Below are 25,732 nucleotides of genomic sequence, written 5' to 3' on the forward strand. Positions count from 1 at the left end.
CCCCTATGCATCAGCACTCCTGTATCCCTTGGGTAAATTCCTAGCAGTGTTATTGCTGGGTCATAGGGTAGGTCTATTTTTAATTTTTTGAGGAACCTCCACACTGTTTTCCAGAGCGGCTGCACCAATTTGCATTCCCACCAACAGTGCAAGAGGGTTCCCGTTTCTCCACATCCTCTCCAGCATCTATAGTCTCCTGATAAGAAAATCTATTTTTAAAGAGCTAATCACTGTTTCATTATCTCATCCATCTCTCTAATGCTGGAATATTTGTATCCCTTAGTGTTTTACTCAAGAACAGTACAAATAAACAGTGCCAAATTCTTACTATCCAGGTTCTATTTTCTCTTAATTCATTTACCCTCAACTAATATATTCATGTCATAAGAATTTGATACATTATAATTATTAGTTGGTTTATTTATTTCTTTAATTATATCCCAGGTCCAGTGAAATGTAAACTTCCTGTGAACCTTTGATAGTCCCTCCAGATTTAAACTCGTAGGAGTTTATTATAACTCATTACCTGGCACAGTGGCTAGCATATAATGAGTCCTCAGTAAATGTTTGTTGAATGTATGAATTAATAATGAATAGGGATTTCTCAAGATTCTTATTAGGAAGACATTTATATAGGGGCACCTGGATGGCTCTTGATTCTGGCTCTGAGCTGACAGTGTGGAGCCTGCTTGGGATTCTCTCTTGCCCTCTCTCTATGCCCCTCCTCTGCTTGCACACACTCTGAATTAATTAATTAATTAATTAAAGTCATTTTAAAAAGTGGAGGACATTTATAGCTATTTCTCAATATGATGTATTTTTCCCATCAGCTGTCTCTATTTTGTGTTGGTTTTTACTAGCATAATTCTCAGAAAATAACATCTTCAAGTTTGGAGATTGCACTAAGATGACCATAAGCAAGGCCTAAGTACTTCTGAGAAAATGCTTCTGTTCTGGCACTCCCACCCCCAACTGACCTGAAAGTTCCCTACGTGCCTTTTGAGATAGTATTTCCTTGATTTGTGCTTACATAGTTTTCCAGAAACTCCTGGGCATGATTGATCCCTGGACAGAAAAAGGAGTCCAAAGGATCAAGTGTCTTGGGATAAGACTATAAGTAACAGTGACATTTCCTTGCTTTCACCTAGTTAAGGTAGACTAATTAATACAGTAATTCATTAAGAACACTTTCAATGAAGACTTAAGAGTTGGTTTTGGGTTGGGGCACTTGGCTGGCTCAGTTGGTAGAGCATGTGACTCTTGATCTTGGGGTTGTAAGTTTGAGCCCCACATTGGATATAGAAATTACTTAAAAATAAAGTTTTTATTATTATTATTTTTTTAATGTTTATTTTTGACAGAGAGAAAGACAGAGCATGAGAGGGGGAGGGGCAGAGAGAGAGGGAGACACAGAATCTGAAGCAGGCTCCAGGCTCTGAGCTGTCAGCACAGAGCCCGAAGCGGGGCCCAAACTCACAGACCACGAGATCATGACCTGAGCCGAAGTCGGACGCTGAACCGACTGAGCCACGCAGGCACCCCTAATAATAAAAAATATATATATATATATATATATATTTTTTTTTTTTTTTTTTTTTTTGGGACAGAGAGAGACAGAGCATGAATGGGGGAGGGGCAGAGAGAGAGGGAGACACAGAATCGGAAACAGGCTCCAGGCTCTGAGCCGTCAGCCCAGAGCCCGACGCGGGGCTCGAACTCACGGACCGCGAGATCATGACCTGGCTGAAGTCGGACGCTTAACCGACTGCGCCACCCAGGCGCCCCTAAAATATTTTTTTAAAAAAAGAGTTAAGAGGTGCCTAGGTGGTTCAGTCAGTTGAGCGTCTGACTTTGGCTCAGGTCATCATCTCATGGTTCATGAGCTTGAGCCCTGCATTAGATTCTGTCCTGACAGCTCAGAGCCTGGAGCCTGCTTCGGATTATGTGTCTCCTTCTCTCTCTGCCTCTCTCCTGCTTATTCTCTGTCTCTCTGTCTCTCCCCCCAAAACAAATAAACAGTTAAAAAACAAGCAAACAAATAAATAAAGAGTTGGTATTTGGTAGAAGGAGGCAGGAGTGGATTTCTTCTCAAATTTCAATCTTTATGTTAAAGTTAGAAACTCCAGAATGTAGGGGGAACTTTTCCAGCTTTTCCTTTCCCAAAACTTTGACATCTTTATTGAGATATAGTCCACATATCGTAAAATTCACCTACTTAAAGTATATAATTTGGGCTTTGGAATTCCAACTTCTCATTCCTCATGTAAGTAGCTTGGAAGTCATCACCACATCAATAAGTAATAAGTAAAAGTAAAAAGACTGAAATATTAACAGTTCTTCTTGGATTCATAAGAAACTGCTAGCCCCAAAGTTGGAAAGACAGATAGGCAAGTAGAGTTAATCACAGGTTCCTAGAGCAGAGACCCATGAGCGATGTCTTCTCGGAACCAGTGATGAGGTAACAAGTTGTTGGAGGCTCAGTGTAGAATTCCGAGAGTTAAAAACTACAGGGGGACCGAGTCAAAGGGAGTCCTCATAATACTGTGAGATTTACTTTCAGGAGCTCAATTAGATTCTCACAGCAATATCAGAAAAATCCCCTGGAACTTCCAACAGGGTGAGGAGAAAAGGAAACGTTTGAAATACATGAGAGCATTCTTTTCCTGTTAACAAGCCCCGCCTTCAGAGGAAACTAGTTAACCAGGGCCTAACTGACCTGAGGAGGAGAAATACCCAACTCTAGCCCATTCTAGCCATCCTGTCCCACCTAAAGGGAGAAAAACCTGAGAAATGCTTGTGAAGTTCACAGTCTAGAGGCATAAGCTGAAATGTAATCATAAGACTATAGAATGCTTCCTTTCCTCACCACATCTTACCACCACATGACTAAAGGCCTATTTACAGCACTTCTTTTTACCCATTACATCATGTCTGGCTATCAAGAAAAAATTACAGGCATATAAAAAGGCAAAAAACACAATTTGAAAAGACAGAGCAAACATCAAAACCAAACATGGCAGGGATGTTGGCATTAGCAGACTCGGAATTTTAAAAACCTATGACTAATGTACTAAGGATTGTAATGAATAAAACATGCAAAACAGAGAAGCAATGTAAGCAGACAGATGGAAATCCTAAGAAAAAGCACCCCCTCCCAAGTGCCAGAAATTAAAAAAAAAACAAACAAACACTATAACAGAAATGAAGAATGCCTTTTGTATTAGTAAACTGAACATGGCTGAGGAGAGTCTCTGAACTAGAGGATCTATCAATACAATTCTCAAAAACCAAAGAGAGAGAGAGAGAGAGAGAGAGAGAGAGAATGAAGACTGAAGAACATATAACAGAATACCCAATGACTGTGGTACAACTACAACAGATGTAACATACACATAATCAGAATACCAGAGGGAGAAAAGAAAGAGAGAAAGGAACAGAAGAAATACTTGAATCAACAATGATTGATAATTTCCCCAAATTAATGTCAGACATCAAACCACAGATCCAGGAAGCTCAGTAATATGCTAAATAAATAAATAAATAAATAAATAAATAAAATCAAGCTCCTACACCTAGGTATATTATTTTCAAATTACAGAAAATCAAAGATAAAGAAAAAGTACCAGAAGCCAAAGGAAAAAAACACCTTACCTATAGAAGAGCAAAGATAAGAATTACATCTGACCTCTTCTCAGAAACTATGCAACCAGGAAGAGAGTGAAGTGAAACATTTGAAATGTAGAGAGAATAAATCAGAACCAGAATTCTGTACCCTGCAAAACTATTGTTTAAAAGTGAAGAAATAGACTTTCTGAGACTAATTGAGGGAATTTGTTGCTAATTTGGGGGTTAAGGGCACAGTTGAAAATCTATGTATAACTTTTTATTGCCCCAAAACTTAACTACTAATAGCCTACTGTTGACTGGAAGTCTTACTAATAACATAAATGGTCAATTAACATTTTGTATGTTATATATATTATATTCTCACAATAAAGTGAGCTAGGGAAAAGATAGTGTTATTAAGAAAATCATAAGAAAAAAAGCGAATCATAAGGAATAAAAAATCCATTTACGGTACTGTAAAAAATCTGCATATAAGTGGACCTGCACAATTTAAACCAGTGTTGCTCAAAGGTCAACTGTATATGCTTATGTATGTTTATATATAACTGAAATGAATGACAGCAATGGTACAAGGGATAGGAGAAAGGAATTAGGATTATTTTGTTATTTTAGGTATTCACACCACTCGTGAAGTGGTATAGTGCTATTTGAAAGTGGACTTAGATTAGTTGTACATAAATATTGCAAACTCTAGGGCAGCCACTGAAAAAGTAAAAAAGCATTACTGATATGCTAAGAAAGGAGAATGGAATGATATAGACTGCTCAGTTAAAACCACAAAAGGCAGAAAAAGAGTAGAAGACAAAAATAGGAACAAAGAACAAGGGCAATAAATAGAAAACAGCAATGAATGTGGTAGATATTGACCCAACTATGTCAATAATCACTTTGAGTGTCAATGGTCTAAATGCATCAATTAATGTATTGTCAGAGTTAATCGAAAACATGCCCCAACTATGTGTTAACTATAAGAAAACCACCATAAATATAAAGATACATATAGATTAAAGGTAGAGGTAGAAAAAGATATCATGCTAACGCTAGTTTTAAAAAGGAGCAATAGCTCTATTAATTTCAGACACAGCAGACTTCAAAGTAAAAAAAGTTATCAAATATAAAGAAGGGCATTGCATAATGATAAAGGGGTCAATTCTCCAATAAGATATAACTTCTTAATGTATATGCACCTAACAACACAGCATTAAACTACCTGAGGCAAAAGCTGATAGAAGTGAAAGGAGAAATAGATCCACTATCAGAATTGGAGACTTCAACACTCTTCTTTCTGAAAGGGATAGATTCAGCAGACAGGGAATAGGTAAAGACATAGCTGAACTTAACAACACCATCTATCAAATGGATATAAATGACATCAACAGTTCATCCAACGGCAGCAAAATACACATTTTTCTCAAGCTCACATGGAACATTCACCAAGATAGACCACATTCTGGGCCATAAAACATACCTTAACTGAAAGAACAGAAATTCTACAATGTTTGTTTTCAGGCCATAATGGAATCAAACTAGAAACCAATAATAGAAAACTGGAAATCCTGAATACGTGGGGACTAAACAACACATAAATAACACATAGATTAAAGAAGAAATCTCAAGAAAAATTTAAAAATATTTTGAACAAAATGAAAATTAAAACACAACTTACCAAAATTTGTTGGATATAGTGGGAGCAGTGCTTAAAGGGAAATTTATAGTATTGAGTGCATATATAAGAAAAAAAGGTCTAAAAGCAATTACTGAAGTTTCCAACTTGGGAAACTATAAGAGAAGACCAAATTAAATCCAAAGTAAGCAGAAAAAAAGAGATAATAAGAATTAGAGCAGAAATCAATAAAATTGAAAATAAAAAATCAATGAAACCATAAGCTGGTTCTTTGAAAATATCAATAAAATCAGTAAGACTTAAACAGGCTAACTAAGGGGAAAAAAGAGAGGACACAAATTACTACTATCAGAAATAAAAGAGGGACATCACTACAGATTCCAGGGAAATTAAAAGGACAACAAAAGAATATTATGAACAACTCTGTGCCCACAAATTTGATAGCCTAAATGAAATGGACCAATTCCTTGAAAGATACAATGTGCCAAATCTCACACAAGAAGAAACAGATGACCCAAATAGGCATAAATCTGTTAAAGAAATTGAACTAATAAATAACTTTTCAAAAAAGCACCAGGCCCAGATAGATTCCTGGTGCGTTCTATAAAACATTTAAGGAAGAAATTTTGCCAGTTTTCTATAATCTCTTTCAGAAGATAGAAGCAGAGGGAATACATTTAACTTATTCGACGAGGTCAGCATTACCATAATACCCAAACCAGACAAAGATATTAAAAGAAAAGAAGACTACAGATCAACATCTCTTTTGAACATAGATGTAAAAATCCTCAATAAAATATTATCAAATTGAATTCAATAAAGTATAAAAAGAATTATATACCATGATCAAGAGCCATTTGATCTGGTTCAACATTTGAAAATCAATTAATTAGCAAATTGAATCCAAAAAAGTATAAAAAGAATTATATACCATGATCAAGAGTAATTTATCACAGGTATTCAAGGCTGGTTCAACACTTCAAAATTAATTAATATAATTCATCACATAAACAGATCAAAATAGAAAAATCACATGATCATATCAATAAATACAGAAATAGCATATGACAAAATCCAACACCCATTCATAATAAAAATTTTCAGTAAACTAGGATTATAGGAGAACTGTCTCAACTTGATAACAAATATCAGTGGAAACTTACAGTTAACATCATACTTAATATTGAGAAACTTGAAGCTTTCCCACTAAGATAAGGTACAAGGCAAAAATGTTTCCTCTCATTACTCCTTTTCAACGTTGTACTAGAAGTCTTAGCTAATGCAACAAGTCAAGAAAAGCTAATAAAAAGTGTACTGATTGAGAAGGAAGACATAAAACTGTCTTTGTTCACAGGTGATATGATTGTTTGCACAGGAAATTTCAAAGAATTAACAAAAACTCCTGGAACTAATTAGTGATTATAGGAAGGTTATAGGATGGAGGTTAATATGCAAAAGTCAATTGTTTTCCTGTATACTAACAATGAAAAAATCGAATTTGAAGTTAAAAACACACTACCATTTACATTAACACTCCCAAAATGAAATACTTAGGGATAAAGCTAACAAAATATATACATTATCTTTATGAGGAAAGTTTTAGAAACTCTGGTGAATGAAATAAAAGAAGAACTGAATAGAGAAATATTCCATGTTCACAGATAGGAAAACTCAATATTGTCTAGATGTCAGTTCTTCCCAACTTAATATATAGATTAAATGCAATCCCAATCAAAATTCCAGCAAGTAATTTTATGGGTATCAACATATTGGTTCTGAACTTTATATAAAGAGACAAAAGACCCAGAATAGCCAACATGATATTGAATGAGAAGAACAAAGTTGGAGGACAGACCCTACCCACCTTCAAGATTTACTGTGAAGCTAATCAAGACATTGTGATATTGGTCAAAGTATTAACAACTAGATCAGGGGAAGAGAATAGAGGGTCCAAAAATAGACCCTCATGAATATAATCAATTGATCTTTCACATAGGAGTCAAGGCAGTACAATTGAGCAAAGATAGTCTCTTCAACAAAAGATGATGGAACAACTGGACATCCATGTGCAAAAAAGTGAATCTAGACACAGACTTTATGCCCTTTACAAAAACTAATTACAAATGGATCATAGACTTAAATATAAAATGAAAAAATATACAACTACTGGAAGATAACATAGGACAAAACCTAGGTGGCCTTGGGTATGGTGATGACTTTTTAGATACAATACCAAAGACATTACTCATGAAGGAAATTCAGTTGACCCTTAACCAACACAGGTTTGAAATGTGTGAATCCACTTACTTATACACAGTTTTTTTTTTACAGTACAGTACTATAAATGTATTTTCCTTATAACTTCCTTAATAATCTTTTCTCTAGCCCACTTTATTATAAGAATACAGTATAATAGTATAATATACAAAATATGTATTAATCAACTATTTACATTATTGGTAAGGCTTCCAGTCAACAGTAGGCTATTAGTACAGTTGACTCTTGAACAACACAGGGCTTAAGGGCACCAACCCCTTATGCAGTTGAAAATCTGCGTATAACTTTTGACTCCCCCAAAAGTTAACTACTAACAGTAGTAACTATTAACTATGCACAAGTAGACCCATGCAGTTCAAACCCATGTTGTTCAAGGGTGAACTGCAATTAAGTTTTTTGGGATTCAAAATTTATACACAGATTTTTGATTGCATAGGGGTCACATGACTCAAGGGCCAACTACAATTGATAAGCTCAACTTCATTAAAATGAAAGCGTACAATTCAATGGTATATACTATGTTCATAGAGTTTTGCAGTCACTTTAAGTTTAGGACATTTCCATCACATGCAAAAGACATCTTGTGTTCATCAGCAGTCACTCCTCATTTCCCCATAGTGCTAGGCAACTTCTAATCTGCTTTCTGTTTCTATAAATTTGCCTATTTCATATGAATGGTATCATATAGTATGAGGTCTTTTGTGTTAGCTTCTTTTACTCAGCGTAATGTTTTTATGGTTGCAGGGTATCCGTACTTCATTGTTTTTATTGGCAAGTAATATTCTATTATATGGATATGCCACATTTTATTTATTCATTCATCACTGGAGACATTTGGCCTGTTTCCACTTTTTGCCTATTATGAATAATGCTGCCATGACCACTGGTGTACACATTTGTGTGTGTGTGCATGTGTGTGTGTGCGTGTGTGTGTGTATGCATATGTGCTCATTTTCCTTGGGTACATACCTAGGAGTGTAATTGCTGGGTCATATGGTAACTCTGTTTAATATGAGGAACTGGCAAGCTGTTTTCCATAGTGATGACATCACTTTACACTTGTACCTGCAAGACACAAGAGTTCCACTTTCTCCACATCCTCTCCAATACTTGTTATTTTCCTTTTTTTAAAATAGTCATCCTAATAGATGTGAAGTGGAATTTCATTGTGGTTTTGATTTGCATTTCCCTAGTGATTAGCGATGTTGAACATCTTTTCATATGTTTATTGGTTATTTGTATATTTTATTTAGAGAAATGTCTAAACCCTTGCCCATTTTTTGTTTTTTAATATTACAATTTTATTAGATATTTCACTGAACAGAATATGTTTTTTAAATTGGTAGACTTTGTTTGTTACAGAAGTTTTAGTCTTACAGAAAGTTGAGCAGTTTGCACACAGAGTTTCCTCTCCTGTGGTCAGTTTCCATTTACTATTACTACTTAGTGAGGAACATTTGTTACAGTTGATGAGCCAATATTGATACATTATTAGTGATTAGAGTCCATAGTTTATGTTAAAGTTCACTCTTGGTGTTGTGAAGTTCTATGAGTTTTGACAAATATGCCATGTCATGTATCCAGCATTATAGCATCATACAGAATAAGTTTACTGGCCTAAAACCCCCCTGTGCTCTACATATTTATCATTCCCTCTCTACTCTAAGCCCTTGAAAAACATTGATCTTTTTACTATCTCTATAGTTTTACCTTTGCCAGAATGTTACTTAGTTGGAAACATATAGTATGTAACCTTTTCAGACAGGTTTCTTTGACTAAGCAATATGTATTTAAGTTTCCTCTATATCTTTTCTTGGCTTCATAGGTCATTTCTTTTTCTTGCTGAATACTATTCCATTGAATTGATGCATCACAGTTTATCCATTCACCTTTTGAGGGACATTTTGGTTACTTCCAGTTTTGGGCAACTATGAATAAGCTCTTATGAACATTTGTGTGCAGGTTTTTGTGTGGATGTAGTTTTCAACTCATTTGGGTAAATACTTAGAGAAATATGATTGCTGGATCATACAGTAAGGCTCTATTTAGCTTTGTAAGGAACTGCCAAATTGTCTTTTAAAGGGACTGTACCATTTTGCATTCCCACCAACAAAAAATAAGAGTTCCTGGTGCTCCACATTCTTGTCAGCTTTTGGTACTATCAGGTTTATTAATTTTTTTGATGTTAGCCAGTCTAACAATATGTAGTAGTACCTCTCTGTTTTAATTTGCAGTTCCCGAATGACATACGATGCTGGGCATCATTTTATATGATTATTTGCCATCTGTGTATCTTTACCGGTGAGGTAACTGTTCAGACCTTTTGCCCATTTCTGAATTGGGTTATTATCTTTTAAAACATTCTTTATTTATTTTGAGAGAGAGAAAGAGAGTGTGCATGCAGGAGGGGCAGAGAGAGAGAAAGAGAGAGAGAGAGGGAATTCCAAGCAAGCTCCTCACCATCAGTGAGGGGGGGCTCAGACTCATGAACTGTGAGATCATGACCTGAGCCAAAATCAAGAGTCAGATGCTCAATCCGACTAAGCCATCCAGGTGCCCCAAGGTTATTATCTTTTTTATTATTGAGTGGCAAGAGTTATTTATATATTCTGGATACCTACCCGTCTGTTATCACATATATGATTTGCAGATATTTTCTTCCATTCTTTAGGCTGTCTTTGGATGGTAACATTTGCATCACAAAAGTTACTTTTGTGTATTCCAGTGGTTTTATCTTTATTCTTATTGTTTACAGCCAGAATATGCAGGGGCAGAAAAAAAGTAAGCAAGAGGGAGGGCATAGGAAGTCAGGAGAGGAGAGATGCCTGTCGAGAGGCATTGCAACAAAGACCTGGGTGAAGTGGAAAGAGTAAAGAGGATCTGAGGAAAGGATGCACCCTTAGCTCTGGGAGTTCTTGGCCCATGTTGCCTCCACGGACACTGTTTGCTTTGTAGCCCTGTATTTTCTCAGAGAAAGGTACATAAATATAAAAGTTTTTGGCGTCCCTCTACAGAAAATACCGGTGTTCAATGTTCCTCCAGGGCAGGGACTCTATTTCATTTATCTTTTCATCCTCAGCACCTAATACAAAACCTGGCGCAAAGACTTTCCACGAATGCTTGTTCAAAGAGTGACAGAGGTGTGAGATAATGCATAAGGCCAGAGGGGGAGGTTTATTATTAGTTGTTGAGGATGTTTGAATGCAAGGAGTCTCAGTCTGGCTAGGAAACAGTTGTCTCTGCAGACAACATGAGAGGCAACTAAATAATTTCTGATTCCCACTATGTACAGGAGCTGATGGCTCCCGAGACAGAGATGGGGACCCGAGAACCTTCTGGGGAGTGAGGAGAAGCTGATGCCATATCTGAGCCGTCCTTGGGAGGAGGAGGCAGGGGTGGAGAAAGAGGAGCAGGAGGAGGCGGAGCCTCCGGGCCAGCATCAGCTAGTGGAGGTTGGGAAGCCTCTCCTCTTTCCCCTCCCTTGTTGCCTCCACCTGGCTCCTCCCCGCGTTCTCCAAGCTCCCCTCCCCCTTCCCCAAGGACAGTCTGCAAGGAAGCCGTGGCGGAGGAGAGCTAAGACTAAAAGGCAAGAGGGGCCCTTGAGTAAAGACCGCGGGGGAAAGCCTAGAGCGAGGTGGGGATGACCGTGCTGGGAGGAGGCGCTGGGGAGAACTGGAAGGAGCGGACGGGAAAAGAAGAGGTGGTATGGCATCAGAAGCTGGAGCGAAGAGGGGGGATGGGTAGGGGAGCCGTGAAGAATCCTAGCCCTTCGGTTCATTTCCCTCCGCTAGCACGCACAGCCCCCGCCCCTGGGAATCAGGGATGGGTGGGTGGTGCTCGGACCTCGTTACCCCTGGCTGCCTCACTCCTATCCTGGCACTCAGCCAGTTCAAATCAGTGCACCTATGATGTTGCCTCCCTGTATTTATCCCTCCCGCCTGCTTATCTTCACACATGTGATTTTATATTTAGGTTTTATGTCTGTGTGTTTCTATGTGTGTGTCACTGTGGATCTATAAAGGTTGCTTATATATGAATCTGCGTGCATTTCTGTGTCCTGTGCCTCTTATAACTGGTTTAGAGATACAGGAGAAGGTTCTTTTTTGCAGGTCAGCACTCCTAACCTTCCCCCTTGTTAATGGTGAATTCTCTCCCTCACTGAAAACTCCATGGGTGGCAGATCCCTGTGTGAGTTTGTCAGTGATGAGCTCCCAGAGTGAATGAGAAGAAAAAACTCAAGGAAAATGGGATCAGCGTACTCATGTTTTGTTCTTTCATTTCCAAATGTTTGCCTTCTTATGTGCACCAGTGACTTAGTCTTTTTTTTTTTTCTTGAGAACAGCAGAAATTTGGACATGAACACTCCGTTAATAGGAGAGTGTCTGTATCCATATGTGTTTATTACATTCCTTTCACTGTCACCATATGCTTTCTTAAGTCCTATTTGTATCTCTATGCGTTAGAAATAGAATATGGAGCTGTCTGTATCCAAGCATACTAAATAAAAGCTTTCATGGGTCTATGTGCGTTTTGTATTGTTCGTCAGTTCACTAATGCCTTCAACAAGGATTTATTGAACTGTTATGTGCATGGACTTCACCAGGCTTTGGTTAAGCTGTGGGAAAGTTTTAAAAAAATGAACGTGATCCCTCCCTGGAGGGATTGTTCAGTCTAGTTAGGGAAAGTGGCTCGTAGCAGTCATCTATCCAGGGGTCTGCAAACTTTCTGTAAAAAGCCAGATAGTAAATATTTTAGTCTTTGCAGGCTATCTGGTCTCTGTCACAATAATCTACTCTGTTGTAGCACAGAAGCAGCCATAGGATAATGTGTGAAAGAATGAGAATGGTATGGACACTGAAATTTGAATTTCATGTAATTTTCACATGTCCTGAAATGGTTTTTTAAACCATTTAAAAATGTGGGGCACCTGGGTGGCTTAGTCAGTTGAGCATCTGACTCTTGATTTTGGCTCAGGTCATGATCCCAGGGTTGTAGGATCAAGCCCTGCATCAGACTCCTTGCTGAATGTGGAGCCTGTATGAGATATTCTCTCTCTCTGTCTCTCTCTCTAAAAAAAAGTTTCTTAAAGAAAAATAAAAATGTAAAAACCTTTCCTTGTTTGCTGCCATACAAAACCAAAAAAAGGGCTGGATTTGGCCTGTGCTCTGTAGTTTGTTGACCCCTGATCCAGTCCAACCTTATTGTCAATATATAAGAAGCAATTTAAAGTAGTAATTAAGTGCTAAATGAATGATCTAATACCAGACAATATGTGATTAGAGGAGGTCCACAAAGAATCCCTCCTATGGTAATCAGTGAAGAGTTAATAGGCTTAATATTCATAGGATTGCAGCTAGGCCTGGCCTTAAATGATGGAGTGGGATATCTGTGAAAGGCCCAAGGTGGCCTTTTGGATGAGGGATGCAGTGTGCCCAGGTACACAAATGGGAAGGAGCAAAGTAATGTTCAGGTGATGATGGGACAGAAAATTCATGGGAACAAAGGTTCAAGCTTTGGCAAGGGCTAGATCATGGAAGCTTTGAATGCCAACTCAAGAATTTGGACTTTATCCATCAGAATGGATTATATGTAGTATGTCTGTGAATCTGTGTCCCATAATAACGCTATATATGTTTGTGTTTGTGTGTCTTCACTAGTGTCTCATTGCATGTACTTTATTGGTATGTATGCAGATTTGTGTGTTTATGTGACCTGTGTCTCTATCAGCGGCTACCCTGATTTTCCCAGATTCACAGCAGAAACATGAGCTGTGCATAAAGGTCATCAGCCCCGGTTCAAGTGATTTGGCCCAGTTCAAGTGAATGCATCCTCAGGGTCCTATGACCTACCCATGGAGGTTTATTCTATGTCTCTTGTAGAGTAGAGAAGGGAAACACAAACGGAGACCAGCTATTGTAGTAGGCAATTCAGGTGGAGAGAGGCGCCGAGGATCGCAAATAAGAGAAGGATAAGGGAAGATAGTAAGGGACAATAGGACTTGGTAACTTTTGACTCTCAGAGTAAGGAGGAGATCAATTTAAAAATTTAGATTTTAACCTGGATAACTGGTAGAGTGATGACTCCTTTGACATTCTGTGGACACAAAAGTGTGTCTTGTGTGTTCCTTTGAGAGAGATAAGCCCTAAAGACAATAATAGGAAGGTGTTCACATGGCGTGTGTACATAATCTATGTATATCTGGCTATGATTCTGTGTTGTTCTTCCCATTTGATAGCATGTAGTGTGAAGGGCAAGGCCTGAAGATGAGTCAAGAGAGGCTCAGGAGGCAGGAAGCCTGAGAGTGATGGGAGAAGGCATGGAATGTCTTTAACCATTCCTGAGTCTGAACCATCATTTTGTGCAGGCTCAAATGTGCATGTAAAACCTCAAACCCCAGTTCCAGCTTAGCCCAATTCCATAAAACGAAACCATCATCTTCACCATAACCATGCCTTCCCTCACTTTTCTGCTTCCACTTGGCTGGTTCTCATCAGTGCCCCAAACCTCACCCGATTCCTACCGTCTGCAGCAGCCCTTCCCTTCATTAAAAGGAGGAATCCTTGAGGCCACCTTAACTTTCCTCCTTCTTTTCTCATTTCTGTTCAGTCAACTGCCCTTCCCCTTGACCTTAGCTTGTTCTCCAAATAGACTCCAATTCAGGTGGGAGGGATTAGCCGGGACCTTTGCAGTCTTGGGTTTGATTACTGTGACATTTCAGCTTGTCAGTTTGTGGGGGCGTGGCCCTCTTCTGGAAGAAGTCCAAAACACCCAGGCTGCAAAGCTCAGACTTAGTATAGTAGGAGAGCCTGACTGGGGTGGCTCTAGCCAGTCTAACAGAGCCATTTCCTGAGCACCTCAATCCACCTGTGTCTTAACTGATCGTGCTCTTGAATTCTAGAGTGGATCATGACCCATGAAGAGCACCATGCAGCCAAAACCCTGGGGATTGGCAAAGCCATCGCCGTGTTAACCTCTGGTGGAGATGCCCAAGGTAAGGAGGAAGGCCCTGCTTGGGGAAGGACCAAAAAACCATGGCTGGTAGGCCCTTTTGAGTTTCTTAACTCCCTTAGCCTGTAGAATAGAACTGTCCTTAATGTCCTCCTGCTGTAGATTCACACTGGAATCCTGGGCTTTCCCAAGAATCTCTGTCATGTCTAAGTCCCCAAGTGCTTCTGGATATTATTTCCTCTACTTTAATTTACTCAAATCTTCATAAAACTTCTTTCCAAGTTTCTCTGAAGATTTGGGACCATTTTGTTCCTTTGGTACCTAAAAGACTGGTGTTTTCCCAAGCATCACTAGGAAGAAAGAGACTAAAGAGATAAACTTGTTGAGAAAGCAGTAGGTGGATTCACTTCAAATACATTGAAAATGGTGGGGAAAGGGGGAGATGCAGAAATTGGTATTTGGTGGGCCCTAGCTAGATCTTCAGGTATTACCTCTGAGGTACGTAGAGTTCCTGCACCAGCCAGGGTCCGGCACCACACTCCTACAGCACATTTCCTTCTACTGGGCACAGTTCTGCTTCATGCTTAGTTTTCTCTGGCCTTTCCTCTTCTTCCATTCCTTCGTCCCTCGGATAAGCAGGAATAGCAGCAGTTAATCGGTACAGACCCATGGGGTGAGGTGGGGGGGGTTGGCAGAAAGCAAAGCCAGAGAGAACCCCTTTCTGGGTTGAGTCCCAGAAGCCTGGAAGTCAGGGAAATCAGGTATATGGAAAAATGAAGTGGGAGATAGGGAATGTGTGACTTTTTTTCCTCCTGATGATCTTGTACATTGTAATTTATAATACATTGAAATCTACCTTCAGAATCTCTTTGAGAGGGATACCAGGACATGAAGACTGTGCTGAGAAAAATAGAGAAGGAAAGAGATTTCAGCCAGTCTCCCCTTCACTCTGCACCACTCTCTGTAGGCTTCCTAAACTTTGTGTTAAGCATCCACTTTGCTTAGAGCCCTGCCTTGTATGTTGTGAAGAAGTTAATTTCCTTTGGAAACTTATAGTTTTAGGAGGAAAGATAGCATACATTACTGGAATTCTTATGTAAGGCTTATGAATAACAAGAATCAAGTGTGCCTAACCAAGTAGAACCCACTTCTATAATGAACAGATAGACCTTGGTTGGATTAACCAGGGAAGAGTTCACAGAGAAGGTAGATTTCAAGAGACTGAACTCTTCATTGAATGAATTCTTCATTCCACAGTGTCTGGTGTACAAAGTAGGTGCTATATAAACGTATTCTTAGTTAAATGCAAAGGACGTTATTGAGCACCTGCATTTCAAGCAGGATGGCAGGCACTAAGGATACATCAATGAAAAAGTTACACATTGTTCTTATGATCCTCATTATATGTTAGTAAATCTAGGCTTTAAGTATATTTTTAATCTAATGTATATTTAATTGTAATTGTGATACGTATTATGAACATGAGAATGCCAGAATGAGGACACTTAGGAAGAGGGGCACAGAGGTCTGAGTTCAGGAAGAGTGGCCAGATTAGGAATGCAGAGCCCTACTTGAGGCTGACCTCGCTTTTCTATTGTTTCTCTGCTCTCTCCTGGAAAGAATCCCATGCTCCATAAACTCTTGAGTGTTGATCCTAAAACCTTGGTAGGGTGGCCTGTGAAATTGGATTAAGTGAAGCAAGAAGAGCCTCTAAAAATCCAAGTGAGGCATACAAAGTTAAGAATTTATGAAAAAGAAGGGCTCTCTGGAAAGGGAAAGAGGAAAAAAAAAAAAGAGACAGGGAGAGAGAGAGAGAGAGCTAGGATTTAACTTGGGTCTAAGAGCAGCAGAGCCCTTTCAGCTTCTGATCCTGAGCACAGAAACCCTCTTATTCTAGAGGGACCATCACCTGCTTTAAGGGAAGATCCTTCTTGGAGGCAGGCGCTAACATAAGCTGATTTCTGGAGGGCCAGCTGGACCAAGGCCTAGGGGATCCTGTGACAGGCACAGTGTACCCAGGGAAATATCCCACTGCGAGGCCACATAACATCACAGGTGCATGTGAGCAGGTGGTACAGGAAGAAACTAAGGAAGACAGGGAAGCAAAGCAGAAAACTCAAAGTAGAGTTGAGAGGTCTCAGCTGAAGGAGCAGCTCAAATAAAGTAGCGGCCTGCCCAGAGACAGGTTTAATGATCTTCAGTTCTCCGAGGGAGAGGGCACAGAAATGACTTTTAACCCAGAGGCTGTGGGCCACATGGGAAAGTGAAGGTTGGGTTCTATAAAATCCACAGAGGCCACAGCTCTGTCATTCCCTGAGCTTAGCAAAGCCAATAACCTCTTAAAGCAGAAGAGAGGCCAGATTTCAGACACCCTGAGCTCAGAAACTGGGCTGAGTAGATACAAATTCCAGTCCAGGAATGGCCCCAGCTCTGCTAAACCATACCACATTTGCCCACACAACATTGGCTTATTCTGCTGGAAAGGATCTCAGTCATCGCTCTAGCCCTCTGCCTTCAGATGGTCAGTCCATTCCAAATAACATGTTTATCCTGTTTTTAAAGGATTACAGGAACAGGGATTCTATTACCTCTCTGGATTGCTATTCTAGGATTCATAATATTAATTACATATTTGTCAGAAGTGTAATTCAGATCTAACATTTATTTTTCATGTTGGAATTAAAGGATTTTTTTTTTCCTGTTCAAAGTTCAATTAAGGTAGAAACTTTCTAACATCTGCTTTCAAAAAGATAGTGACCAAGTCATTTATTAGTTTTTTCTATCTCATGTCATACTCATTACCCATAGTTCTCCCCAAAGCCTCTTGCCTACAGGCTGTAATTAGAAACTCCAAAGTATGTGCTTCTGATGTTCTCCAGAGCCCCTCCTGGCTGTACCCAGAATACCCCCTGGGTGGTGCCTGTAATCTTATCCTTCGTCTTGCTTCTAATAAGTCAGACAGCTGCGAATAGAGAGTTATTTAGGGCAACATGGTACAGCTAAGGAGATCCTGGCCAGGACTGGTCTGAGGCCAGAATAGGCCAGTGATGTTAAGTAGAAGAGCCCAAAGAATTACTGGGACTCCCTAGCATAAGTTATGTGTATACATACTGGTCGGTGAATTCTAGGGAACTGGGGGGTTTGAAATGCAGGTATAGGGGACAATTAGGGTCCTAAAACTTGATTTCTAGGAAAACGGTTGTCCAGCTTAGAGGCAGGATGACCTCTGGAGGTTGATAAGACTGAGGTAAGAAGGTAAAAAGGGATGAGAGAAGAGAAAGAATCTTCTTTTCTTGTGGGATTTTTCTTCTGCCCAATAGATTTGGATATTTCCTACCTGCCATCTATTGTTTACTTTGTACTTAAAACCTTTTAAGTCATTTGTTTTTCTTAAATCTTTTCTCCCTACCCTTACTCACCTTAGGAGTAGGAAACAGCATTCCAACCTGTAAATTTCAGTAGTGTTTTTTCCTTATTTCTTAAGATTACAAACTCATACTCCAGAACTGTAGGTATCCAATAGACAAGCCCACAGGCATTGTGAAAGTCTAGAAAATAAATCAACAATAGTTTCATTTCTGTTCTGACCTACTGATTTATCCTTACTAAGGCACTGATGGCTTTGCATTGACCCTGACTTTGTTCTTTTCATACATGCAGGCTTTTCCTAAAGCTTCTGAGAAGCCTGCTCCCATCACAGAGTTTTCCATTTTGATTCCTTCAGTTTGAGGATGTGAACCTAGACTTCTAGACTTATGTGACTTTGCCTTAGTGATGGCGGAAGTGGGCTTTGACAGCAGTGCTCACCAGTGACCTCTTGTTGGCAAGCCCAACCTTCCCGTTCTTATCTTAGATCCATTATTGGAAGCATTTGGCAGTGTTACGACTTCTCGAAACTGTTCCCTTTGGCTTCCAAGACATGGATAAGACCTGGGTTTCCTTTTGCCTTTCTTGCTGCTCCTTAGTTTCCTTCATGGAACCCATCATCCCCTGCCCATTCCCTCAGCATTGGTTTTCCTCAGCGTTCCATTTCTTGCCTTTCCCATTCTAATTCTACATATTCTTGTGAGACCATCTCTCCCAAGTCCACATGGGTGTCCCACAAGAACTTCAAGCTCAACATATCCAAATACGAATGTATCATCCACACCTCTACCTGCCTGAATCAAAACTTGCTTCTGCTTAGTTAATTGCACCTCAGTCTTACTCTTTGCCTGTCAGTCATGGGGCCTTTCCATCTTCTTCTCCAACACCTTGAAATCTAACCACAGTGCTGTGCTTCTCTTTCCCCATTGCCTCCTGTCCAGTGTCTCTGTTTTGTCCCAAATGCCACTCTCTCAGTCTAGGCCCTCATTTCGTCTAGGCTGCCAGAGAGCCATCTTATCCCAGCGTCCTCCACATTGCCACCAGTGATCTTTTCTGATATACAGATAGCGTCATGTCTCTCCACTCTCAAAATTCTTCAGAGATTCTCCATCATTTGCAACTTTTGTTTTCTAGGCCAAAGACCTCCTTAAGAATCAAATGACAGCTGTGGACCTTCTCCCAAAGGAAATTCCCATGCCCAGAAAACTTTTCATACAGTTTCATGGGTTCATGGATTTCCTGAAACCATCACCCATGGATCCCCAATCATATCCTGGCCTACAGAATAAGAGCCAGGCTTCCTTGCTTGGCATACAGGTGCCTGCTTACCTTTGAAGCTTCACTGCTCACCACTTCCTGTCTTACGTTTTATCCTTTGTAATACCCAGTTACCTAAGGTTGTTTCTTGACCCTCACCTTTATTTGTGTTATTTTCCTGCCTAGAGCACTGTCCCCCAAAGTGGCCACCTGACATAAAAGATTTATAAGGAAATTGTCCTTTAGGTCTCAGGTCAAATGTTGTCTTTTCTGTATAACCTGTTCTGACTTCCTTTCTGGCAGCTTGGATGCTCCTTCTCCTTGTCCCCCCTGCACTTTGTACAAATCTCCTTCATAGGGATCCATATTGTAACCATGTTATATTCTTCACAAGTCTTGAGGACCATTACCGTCTCCTGTATCTTTGCATCCCTAGACTGTATCATTCAACTGTTGTTTCCCTAGTGCCTAGATAGTGCCTGGAGTATGGTAGGTATTTAGTCAATATTTGCTCAGTATTGAATGGGCCTTCAATTTGATTTGGTGCTTATAGTCATCTAACACCAACTTTCGTCAGCCTGCAGAAAAAAACCCTTCAAAATAGACATTTTGGTTTTGTTGGTTCTATTCTGCTCCAGGTAGCTTTGAATTTACAGTAGTTCATGATGGATTTTAGCAGATTTTTCTAATTACTGGTTTCTCTAGTGCTCACTGGCACATGATATTTCTCCAGGCAGGGTTAAGGACCCTAGGAATAGATTGTAGATTGAAACAAAAAAATGTTCTGGGGTATCTGAGGGCGGGTGGCTAAAATGGTTCACAAGAAATTGATCTATCAGGGCTCTGAGATTCCCTGAGCATCACCGTGAGCCCCTTCTCACATGACAGGGCAGGATGGGGTTACCGGGATCAAGACCCAGGTATGCGTTCCATGTCTCACTGGGGAAGTTCTGCTCAGCACAATTATCAGTAGCATTGTTTCTAATACAGAGGCCGTTATAGCTTCCCCCTTGTGTTGTGTGCTGTGCAGGGTGGTTCCTCCACAGTACTCTTGGGAGAGACAGTTCTCGTCACTGAGTAGCTACCGGAAAGGGAGACTACTTAACATGGGAGAGAGGGGAAAGGCTCTCCTCTCTGTTTTAGTCCTAATTAATTTTAGTCCTGATTGTCTCCCAGTGGAGAGACTGGGCTCTGTGACCTTGACCTCTTTGAACTTCAGTTTCCAAATCTGTAAAATGGAGGTAACTTCAGGGTTGTGGAGAGGATTAAATGAGATGAGGTTTGACAGGCGTTTAGCAGTGTCTAACCCTACTGTAAGCATTCAAGATTATTATTCCCCAGATTGCCCTGGCAGGGAAAGGTCTTAAGAAAGATGGGATGGGGGGGGGGGGGGGAAGGGAGATGAATTGGAGGTATATGGAGCTACATTAACACTGAACACGATAATTTAGTGTTGGTGGTGGGGGGAGGCCAGAAAACTTGGAGGAGAAGAGTATTCTAGATTCAGAGAAAAGCCTAAGAGAAGGACTGAGATATCTTGTAGTCCAGGCTGCTTTTCTCAGGAGTAACCTCTTCCTGTCGTCTTCCTTCCCTCCTTTCAGGTATGAATGCTGCTGTCAGGGCTGTGGTTCGAGTTGGTATCTTTACTGGTGCCCGTGTGTTCTTTGTCCATGAGGTTGGTTTTCTACTTTGTTCTCCATCATTCTTTCTCTGTTTTATGCTCCCCCCTCCCTACTTCCTGTTTCCTCACCTCCCAGTTACATGCTATGCCTGACCTATCTCAGCTCCCTGTCTCCAAGAGTGTCTCTCCCTGACTCCAGTCTCCAGTAATGATGGTAGGATATAGGGATCTACAGATTGGGTCCTCATGTTGCCCGTTCAATTTAAAGAAAGAAGTAACTCTCTCTTCCCCTTACCTCCACCAAAACAAAGAGAGAAGCTGAAATGAGTATTTCAGAGAAAATTTAGTATGTCCTGAGACAGAGCCTTTGGAAAGAACAAAGTCTCATCAGATTTCTGCAGTTTGCTGTACCTTCTGAAGTTCTAACTCCTCTTCCTTCTCTCCCTTCCCTCTCATTCTTTGCCCACTCTTCTCCCTGTAAGGTTTATCTGCCTTCTCCTAAATTGTATCTTTTCAAGTCCCATTTCTCTCCTGCCATTCTTCCACCACCCTTCTCTTTTCCCTCTACTGTTATCAAAACTATCTGCTATTTAGTTCCCCGGGAAAGCAGATTGGAGGACATGGGATAAACCAGAAGCAAGAAGAATTAGGATGAAATATTAGGAAGGACATCCTGACCTTTTGAGATTGCAGGGAAATAGAAGAGGGTATTGAAAAGTTGATGTCTTCTTCCTTGGACTGTGTTAAATATGACAGTGTCATGGACATCCAGGGATCAGTAATGGGAGGAGATGACTTGATTCTCAGAGAACTGCTTCCCAGAGATCCTGTCCTAATCGTGGGGGTTTAGGGAAAACTGGCTTAGCAGAAGCTGAATGGGTGTAATGTGCTCCACAGGGTTATCAAGGCCTGGTGGATGGTGGAGATAACATCAGGGAAGCCACCTGGGAGAGTGTTTCGATGATGCTTCAGCTGGTATGTTCCAGAGGACTCCTGTTCCTTATTTGTCCTGTCCTTGTCCCACCCCACTCTGGTTTGGCCTCATGGTTGCTCAAGTTTCCCCTATGTGGCTCAACGTGAAGGGTTCTGTGACAAGAGAGGTGCCACGACTGCCCTTTACTCTTTGCATTTGAAAACATCACCCTGGTTTCCTAGGGTGGCATGGGGGTGGGGGTGCGGTCACAGGACAGTTTGCTCTTTATGGAAAGGTCACAGGCAAGACTTAAGGAACTGGCACGTAAGCAGGAGTTGTTCTGGAGTCACAGGGAGGGTCTGGCCAGGAAAATAACCTTCCCAGAGGCCTGGAGCCAGAGCCAGAAGTAGAGCTGAAATCTGCCGGTCCTCATGTGATGGTGAGAAGGTCACTTGAAACCACACTGTTTGAGGGAGGAAGGAACCAGCACAGCCTTTTAGAGTTTCCAAAAATACCTTAAGATTATGCGGATTGTATCCATAACCCTTTGTGCTACTTTCCGTAAGTCATTATATACCTATTTTCTGATTTACTGAAAAATCCACAAATTACATTTGTACCCCCATTCTTTACCGCAGTCCTCTAAAAATCCATGGGAAGAAATACAATATGCAGTACTTAGCGAAGATTCTTTATAGGCAATGGTGCCTGCTGTTAAGTGGTCTGAAAATGAGTCAGAATTCTCTATCAGTACTCCCAAAGGCATGAATGCCAGAAGCTTGTACGATTTGTGAAAACCCTAAGTATACTTACCTCTCCTGGGGCATCTATAAGTCCCTGGGGATTTAAGGCTTTCTATACTCAGAACTACTTTCCCTGTGAATATGTGGATATTGTGTCTCCTTCCACGAGCACCATAGATCCCGAGGAGTGAAGGGGAAAGGATTGGCAGGGCCTGGTTACAATTAGAAATCAGTGAGTTCAAGAGGGAAAGCACATTGGGATGACCAAGCACGTTGGGATGAACTGCTAATTATAGTGTGGACACAATCCAATAAAGTCAGGCCACTGGGGAGAATTTCCAAAGACTAAAGTCAGTGCTACATCTTACATTTCTAAGAACATGTGAAAGACGGAGATTGTCCAAAAGCCAACAGTATGTATGTATTCCTTTGCTCTCCTTGAGGATAATCACTTTGATGACAAAGCCTTCAATGAAATGGGTTAATCTTAGCAGTCTTCTAAGAGGTGTAGCAGAATATAGGAATGACCCTATGATAGCTCAGCCAGAATTATTTCCCTTTCCTTTAGAAAGAACAAATGACTTTTTTTTTTAAGTTTATTTATTTATTTTGAGAGAGAGTTGTGAGTGGGGAAGGGGCAAAGAGCGAGGGAGAGACAGAATCCTTAGCAGGCTCTGCACTGTCAGCGCAGAGCCCGAGGCAAGGCTCAATCCCATGAACTGCAAGATTGTGACCTGAGCTGAAATCAAGAGTTGGACACTTAACCAACTGAGCCACCCAGATGCCCCTAGAAAGGACAAATGACTCTTAAGGATGTCAGGGCACTTCCTAGAAAGCCAGGTAGTTATGACAGCTCATCACGATGTTGGAATAGGGGAAATCTTAGCATGTTGAGCCCAAATTTGGCTGTGTCATCTGGGGAGCTGACTTCTACTTCTTCCCCACAGGGAGGCACAGTCATTGGAAGTGCCCGGTGCAAGGACTTCCGTGAACGAGAGGGACGACTCCGCGCTGCCCACAACCTGGTGAAGCGTGGGATTACTAATCTGTGTGTCATCGGCGGTGATGGCAGCCTCACTGGGGCTGACACCTTCCGTTCTGAGTGGAGTGACTTACTGAGTGACCTCCAGAAAGCGGGTGAGACATTGTCATAAGTATTGTTTGTGCGCATGCACACACACCCCTCTCCTCCCATTGGAGGAAATCATCACCCAGACACAAAAGGGAGGTCTTTGCCCTCCTTTCTCTGCCATTGCTTATGCTTCCCATTGGCTGCAGTTCCTTCTCTCTCCAGTCATCTGCTCTTTAGGCATGTCAAGGTGGCTCCTGGTTTGCTTCTCATTGCCAGGTAAGATCACAGCGGAGGAGGCTACGAAGTCCAGCTATCTGAATATCGTGGGTTTGGTGGGCTCAATTGACAATGACTTTTGTGGCACTGATATGACCATTGGCACTGATTCCGCCCTGCACCGGATCATAGAGATTGTGGACGCCATCACCACCACTGCTCAGAGGTTAGGGGACTTGCGGGGGGCAGGTGGGGCAGTGGAGGAGGATCGCAGCTGGGGCTACAGGGCTAGGGCGTCTAGAGAAGATTAATGCCCTTGGGCTCTAGACCCCCAATGACCCGTTTTCTGGGGTGGTAACACTGTCTTTAATGAAGAAGCATCCCTAAAGCCCTGAAATTGCACTGCTGTCTACAGGCCATATGTTTGCCCCTTGTCACTGTCTTGCCCACTGTCCACAGTGTAGCTCTGAGGGCTTTGATACCTGTAGGGTCTCCCAAATGATCAGTGTCCAACCTGAGACAAATCCAGGGAGCTCCAAACCTTAGCCACCCTTTCAGCTATAGTGTAGACTGTAGAGGCCGTCACTGCCGCTGCTCAGTAGGCGGCCTGGGGAGGCAGTGTGGGAGAATGGGAGGCGGAAGGTAACAGTTTGCCAGGGTCATCCTAGGGGATTCCAGGCTGATGCTGGTCGAGTCCTCACTTCTTCACTTCTTTTCCTATTTTCTCTTTCCTTTCCTGGACCCCATTGCTCCCTGGAACAGAGCCACAGTACTGACACCTTTTACTGCTATGTTTTAGTCAGCCTGGTCTTCCTGGTCTCTCCAGAAACCTGCTGGGAGGTCTAACAATATAAATGCGTCTCCCAGGGAGGTTTTGCGGCCTACGTGTGGGTGGCGGCTTGGGACCATCAGGACACTTGGACTGTAAACGTTCTGTGTCTGTCTCTTGCAGCCACCAGAGGACATTTGTGCTAGAAGTGATGGGCCGGCACTGTGGGTAAGATCCCCGTCTCGACTCATCTGTTCTGTGGAGCCAGCGGTAGCCTTCTCTTCCCCAGAGAGTCCAAAGAGGTCTCCCAGGGATAGCAGATTCAGAGGTGTCCATGCTTGTCTCGGTTATGGCCCCCTTTCCCCACCCCCGTACCCACGCGTGCAAGGGTGTGCCTGTGTGCCCGTGCACAGGACAGACACCGCTCTCAGATTAGAAGCCACCATGGCAGGTGAGCACGAAGAGACAGTGCCCTTCAGGGACAAAACTTCACTGAGAGGCTGTCTCAGCGGCGCTCTTACCCTCACCCCAAGCATGAAAGCACAGATCCTCATACATTTCACCACCTATGGGAACAGGCAGACCTGCCAGGTACGGGTTAGGCAGTCTGTGGAGCGTGGCTCCTAGTGTGACGCTTCTGCCTCTCATCTCAGATACCTGGCCCTTGTCACCTCTCTCTCCTGTGGGGCTGACTGGGTTTTTATTCCTGAGTGTCCACCGGATGACGACTGGGAGGAACATCTTTGTCGCCGGCTCAGCGAGGTACTGGCACTTTATTTTGCCCTTGAAAAACCACTCGCCTGTTTCACTGATGATGCACTTCCCTTCCATTGGTTTCATCCCACTGACCTCTTTCCTCTTTGTTCTTGACCAGACAAGGACCCGTGGTTCTCGTCTCAACATCATCATTGTGGCTGAGGGTGCCATAGACAAGACTGGGAAACCCATAACCTCAGAAGACATCAAGAATGTTAGTATGAATGAAACCAGAGAGGCCTTGGACACCACCCCCCCACCCCCTTCCCCAGTGACTTCTGAGTCTCCCCTTAGTCCTTCCGTACATCTCTCCCCAGGTTTCCTGCCCCCTGGTTTCCCAGGAAGATAAAAGATAAGAGGCTAAGCCATCGTGGTTTATCTAAGCCTCTGCTTGTTTTTTCTCTTTGACTCTCTATCTCTCTGTCCCTCTTTTGGTGTCCTCAGCTGGTGGTGAAGCGTCTGGGATATGACACCCGGGTCACTGTCTTGGGGCATGTGCAGCGGGGTGGGACACCATCAGCCTTTGACCGGATCCTGGTAAGT

At 41.7% G+C, this 25,732-nt stretch overlaps 1 protein-coding gene across 8 annotated transcripts in view; it reads left to right on the forward strand.

The window, feature by feature from the left end:
• Positions 1–25,732, forward strand: part of PFKM (phosphofructokinase, muscle) — a 45,792-nt gene that overhangs the window by 11,018 nt on the left and 9,042 nt on the right. For 6 of the 8 annotated variants that reach the window (XR_007153757.1, XR_007153758.1, XM_047865226.1 and 3 more), the window contains 9 exons: positions 14,427–14,519; positions 20,701–20,774; positions 21,618–21,695; positions 23,324–23,513; positions 23,725–23,890; positions 24,617–24,661; positions 25,087–25,195; positions 25,308–25,403; positions 25,634–25,726. Coding sequence is in view for 6 of the 8 variants with exons in the window: in XM_047865226.1 (XP_047721182.1) it covers positions 14,427–14,519; positions 20,701–20,774; positions 21,618–21,695; positions 23,324–23,513; positions 23,725–23,890; positions 24,617–24,661; positions 25,087–25,195; positions 25,308–25,403; positions 25,634–25,726 (944 nt within the window). In the remaining 2 variants the exon portion in view is untranslated. Of the gene's footprint in view, positions 1–10,986; positions 11,115–14,426; positions 14,520–20,700; positions 20,775–21,617; positions 21,696–23,323; positions 23,514–23,724; positions 23,891–24,616; positions 24,662–25,086; positions 25,196–25,307; positions 25,404–25,633; positions 25,727–25,732 lie in introns of those variants that run through there. The other 2 variants (XM_047865227.1, XM_047865225.1) reach the window with 2 other exon arrangements.

Source organism: Prionailurus viverrinus, chromosome B4, assembly GCF_022837055.1.
Source record: "Prionailurus viverrinus isolate Anna chromosome B4, UM_Priviv_1.0, whole genome shotgun sequence".
In the NCBI taxonomy this organism is placed as follows: domain Eukaryota; kingdom Metazoa; phylum Chordata; class Mammalia; order Carnivora; family Felidae; genus Prionailurus; species Prionailurus viverrinus.